At 50.4% G+C, this 5,219-nt stretch overlaps 1 protein-coding gene across 2 annotated transcripts in view; it reads left to right on the top strand.

The window, feature by feature from the left end:
- Positions 1-266: 266 nt before the first annotated feature.
- The window catches only part of NPPC (natriuretic peptide C), an 8,767-nt gene continuing 3,814 nt past the window's right edge, over positions 267-5,219 (top strand). The window contains exons 1-3 of one of the 2 annotated variants that reach the window (XM_011383717.2): positions 267-457; positions 904-1,211; positions 1,450-1,517. In XM_011383717.2, coding sequence (XP_011382019.1) covers positions 368-457; positions 904-1,191 — 378 coding nt within the window. In that variant the 5' untranslated portion in view covers positions 267-367 and the 3' untranslated portion in view covers positions 1,192-1,211; positions 1,450-1,517. Of the gene's footprint in view, positions 458-903; positions 1,212-1,449; positions 1,518-5,219 lie in introns of those variants that run through there. The other variant, XM_023525189.1, reaches the window with a different exon arrangement.

The following is a 5,219-nucleotide window of genomic DNA, read 5'->3' as shown; positions in this document are numbered from 1 at the left end:
TTCCCCCGTGCGCGCCACTTTGCAGCTCTGAGTGCAGCCGGGAGAGAGCCCGCCCGAGCCGCGGGATCCCTCCGGGGAGGGTGAGATGGAAGCGGGGACAGAGGGGGAGCCCCCGCGGCCCGCTCCTGGCTATCGGCGCGCGTGCCATTGGCCCGGGCGGCCGGGTGGGCGGGAGGATGACATCAGCCGCAGGTTGGACTATAAAGGCGCGAGCGGAGCCGCGGATTCAGAGCGCACCCAGCCGGCGCCGCGCAGCTCTGGGACCCGCGTCCGCATCGCGCATCGCAGCCGAGCCAGCCTGCTCCGCGCCCTCCTACCCGCCTGCACGCGCTGCCGCCAGTGCGCGCTCCTCCACCCCACGGGCACCATGCACCTCTCCCAGCTGCTGGCCTGTGTCCTGCTGCTCATGCTACTCTCGCTCCGGCCCTCCGAGGCCAAGCCCGGGGCGGCGCCGAAGGTGGGTGCTGTCGCGGAGATGTCGGGACTGTGAGGGAGTGCGTGGGAGCGCTGGGGGTCTAGGAGGATGCAGCGCGCAAGAGCAGGCAGAGAGGGCGGGAAGGCGGCCCTCTCTTCTGAGCTGTGCGCGGGCGAGAGCTGGGGAGCCCTCGGAGCCCGGGTTCGGGGGGTCTACGTCCCCAGCCTCGAGAGAATGTCGACAGATGCGCAGCCCTTGCCCCACCGTGGCCAGCCGGGCAAGAGGCAGAGGCAGGGAGGAGGGCAAGGGACACCCGCGTGGCAGGTGGATGCAGGGCCGAACTGCCCCGCATCTGTAGGGCGCGCTCACGGCTCCGAAACGACCAACGGCGCTGGCGAGCGCGTCGGGCTGGAGCGTCAGGGGCTCCGCAAAGTTCCCCACGCTGCCGCCGTGCGTCCCTTCACCTGCCTGCTCTTTTCCTCCGACAGGTCCAGCGAACTCCGCAGGGGGAGGAGCTGGCCGTGTCCCAGGCTGAGGGCGGCGGTCAGAAGAAGCGCGACAAGACTCCCGGGGGTGGCGGCGCCAACCCCAAGGGCGACCAGTCGCGACTCTTCCGGGACCTACGAGTAGAAACTAAGGCTCGGGTGGCGTGGGCCCGCCATCTGCAAGAGAACCCCAACGCGCGCAAAAACAAAGGCATCAAGAAGGGCTCGAACAAGGGCTGCTTCGGCCTCAAGCTGGACCGGATCGGCTCCACCAGCGGCCTGGGATGTTAATGCGGCGACCCCTGGCGGCGGTGAGTCCCACCAACCCTGGCGCCTGGCGCTCCCGCACACCTAGCTCCCCTACCGCGCCCGCCAGAGCCTAGCCTGAACCCCCTCGCCCGCAGGCGGGCTCCTCTGAGCCCCTAGCCCTGGGACCGTTCCGCCTCCCGAGGGGCCTTTGGAGGGGAGCCAGGCGACCCTGGCACGAGATCAAGTGTGTGTGTGTGCTCGGCATTTGCCCCCAAACCTGTTCATTATCTCGTTTTACAGATGGAGAAAGTGAGGGATGAAGTTAAGTGGTCAGGGAACTTTGGCAAAGTCAGAAATGGCTCAGGATGGATGAACCCACCTGGCTTGCTCTGGAGAAGCAGAGACAGTTCGGTGGTGTCTGGTCCAACCCTGGACCATAAGTGAACCAACAGCACTGGCACCAGTTGGCCCAATGGGGGCATTTGAGGGGAGATCGTGGATTCGTGGGAGCAGAGGAGGAAGGGCATGCACATAAGCCCAGGGCAAGCTTATCTGCCAGCCACCGTTCATGGTGCCAGGCAGCAGGCAGCCCAGGGATCAGGACGCTTCCTGGGCCTGTTGTCCCTGAAGTGGGACAGACTTGGAGAAATACCTGTCCCCTCACAGTAGAGAGAACAGCCCTCTGTTGGCATCACCAGAGAGCTCTTCTGCCCCCAGAGCATTCTGATTCGTGTCCCTTCTCTAAACAGTGGCTGTGGGCAAACTGGTCTGTCCAGGGTCCTGATGCTGCTGCAGCCCGTGTGACTTCAGGATCGAACCTCAGTGTTTGCCGGCACTATTTCAGGGCAAGGAAAAAGAGACTAAAATAAATCTTATTTTTGCACCAACCTCAAACTCAGTGTGTCCCAAACTGAACTCCTCAACAACCTCCCCACCCCCATCATGCCTGGGCTCCCTGCTTCTGGCGTGGTCTCCTGCACCAGGGCTGGAAACCCCATGCTACCTTCAGCCTCTGCCAGGTGCCACAACCTGGCAGTGTACTGCTGCCGAGGTCCCCACCTTTTCTCCTTCCCTCCATTCCATTCCTGCTGTCCATCAGTGCCCAAGGAAAAACCATGTCCCAAACTTTTGAAATAGACATTCAAGTGCTTTAGAATCTGACTCCTACTGGTTCCCAGCCTTTTCCTGCAGCCTGGCTACTGCCATTCCCTGTCCCACAGCCTGTCTGTCCCGCTCCAGGCCAAGCTGCTTTCTCACCCAAGAAACCTTATCAGTGTCCATGCTGTGTTCCCCCGAGGGTAACAAGAACACCCCCTTTGAAATTCTCCAGCATATTGCCTAAGAATTTTTTTACAGCACCAACGTAAGAAACGTCCAAACCTATAGAGAATTGTTATGAGTTTATTTGAGCCAAACTGATGAAATTGCCGGGAAGCAAGATCTCTCAAATCTTGTTTCAGAAAATGACAGTTTTGCAGTTTCTTTCATTCTTTTACAATTAAAGGGAGAACGTAGGAAGATTACCTGAAGGTGGGAGGAAGCAAGACAGAGATTGGATTACAGGATAGTGAATATTATGTGCTTTCTTGAGGGTGGTTATGCTTCTGAGGGGTCTGAAAAAGAGGCATTTCACAGGTGCGGTAACCTAGATGCACAGAAACGATGGACAGGGCTTGCTTAAGGTAAAGATAACCTTCTACTATGGTAGTCATAGGCCTGAGATGTGATAACTCACCATGACCTACCCATTTAGGAATTTATGATCAGATCATCCTGTGCGGTGACTTTCCAGAGACCCTCTTCTTCATCTATAATTCTCCCTTTTGATCATAAATCAATTTGAAGGATGCATTGATGACCAACCTTTAGGTTGGATAGCATGGTCTCATAGCACCAGGAGGAGTCATTCCTAGGAATTTTCAGTATCAACATCCTCTTGTTGACCTTTGGGAATGGAGAAATACCAGAACTATGGGATGTGAGTTGAGGCTGAATTTTCCCAAAAAGGGAAGGGCCGGTAAATGGAAGGCAGTCAGGTCTTTTGGCTTTCATTGTGAAAAATACTCTGGATCATTTCTATTCAGTAAATTATCTTGATCTGAGTTTTACCTTCCATATCATTTTTCTGTATTTTGCATCTAGTATAACATTTCCATAAGCCATAAAAAGAGTGTTAACAGTTATCTTATACATCTTCAGTAACCATAAACAGTTGGACTATATAGGAAATCCAAAGAACAAATATAACTATTATTAGCAGACAGGTAAAGACAATCGAACAAAATGGATTCTGAATTTAATATCGATCCATAGGCATACAGACCTTGTTGATATCTTGGGATGGATGGCTACCTATGGTGTCAGCAATTTCTCATCCTAGAGGAGGCTTGGAGGCACGTGTCAGAGACGAGGGTAGATGTCCATTCGTAGTTAGGTGCCTGATAAGGTCCTTCCAGTGCGGTTGGAGAGTGTCTTTTATTTTATGTCCTTTCCAAAAAATAAAATCTCCAAGCAGTTTTTGTTTCCTGGGAGCTCACTGTGAAAGGAAGTAGCTGCCAATTTGGCATTTGCTTGAAGTGGCTTTATCAAACCTTGGCAATAGTGTAAAATGTCTCCTTTCAATAATGTCAGCTCACAAGTTCCTTCATCTAATCTAACTTCAGCTTAAATGCACTATGATGCATGAAGGAATGAATGCAAAACCAAAAAATGGAGTTTGCCAGAGAGCTCAGCAGAACCAAGCAGCCATCTTGGGTTTCCCATAGCCCTATTTATTTAATTTACAATCATTGTTTACCCATATAATATACTGTAAAAGTTTTTTTTTTATCACTTATTTTACAATGTTTCCCATGCAATGTAACATAAAACCAAATCTTTTGAGATATTCCAGGGGCCCTTCTGGAATACTTCAAAGTTATTCCTAGTACTTTTAATTACAGATATTGAGATTTTTTCATCCTTAAAACTTCAATTTGTAATGAAAACTAGGAAGTCAAATTTATGAAGACATTTTATAACCTCTAGAACATATTTCATAGACTTTGAAGTCAATTTTGAACACGGAGCAAATCAACAAACTTATTTACTAAAGATAAATCTTAGATCACATGAACTCAAAAAGCATTTGGGTTTGTTTCTATATTTCTGAGAATTTTAGACTAACCAGTTCTTATAAGTGCTTGCCTTCGAGTCAATTAATTTTAATTTATTAAATTAATTGTTTAACAATACCAACTGGAAGTAGAAAATTATCTCACATGTATAACATGCATATATAGACACACATGGACAGATACAAAAGGAGACCTTTTAGCCGTGAGAAAAGCTCTCTAGTTTATAAAAGAACAGCGGGTCCAAATTTTGTTTTGGCAGTTGGGATAAGAAGACACTGACAATTCGTATCCGTCCTTGACAAGTCAAGTCCCAAATGACTTTCCCCCTTTTAAAATAAAGACAGCTGTAAAAAATAAATAAATAAAAATTTAAAAGGACAGCTGTTTTCTAACACCTCAAAGAATTGGATTGCCACCTAAACGACATCATGGGTTGATCCACTTATCTAAATCCTCTTTTTGAAGCTTTGAGAGACCAATTAAAATATGCTTTCCATTCATTCTGCCTAATTTTATAGTCAGCTTTTTTTTTTATTGTGCATGCAAAAGATTAATTTAAAAGTATCAAAGGATCCTCATCTCGGCCACCTTAGCATTAACGGGAGGCTGGCTGTCGTGGGGCTTGGCGGTGGCAGAGGAGTGATTTCCCTCACTGGTTTTGAGATCGTAGAGTCTGAACAAATTTCTGGGGAAAGCCAGCCTTTATGTGCGTGGCTCTGGACGAGCCCAATGTGGTGAGCATCCTTACAGGGCCGCTTCACGCCCTAGAGGAAATTTTCCTCAGGCAATCCCGCAAGAATTCTTAGTCACCTAAGAATACCCGAGCAAGGGCCAGCGAGAGCTTACCAGATGCCACCGAAACCGCAACACTCCAGGGCATGGACCCCTCTTCCGGGCTAACCCATTCCCGGGAGCCCTGCCCGTCACACTCTCCCCAGGGCTCCTGCTGGCCTC

The sequence above is a fragment of the Pteropus vampyrus genome, unplaced genomic scaffold, assembly GCF_000151845.1.
Source record: "Pteropus vampyrus isolate Shadow unplaced genomic scaffold, Pvam_2.0 Scaffold539, whole genome shotgun sequence".
In the NCBI taxonomy this organism is placed as follows: Eukaryota; Metazoa; Chordata; class Mammalia; order Chiroptera; family Pteropodidae; genus Pteropus; species Pteropus vampyrus.
This window is presented reverse-complemented; position numbering and strand designations above follow the sequence as displayed.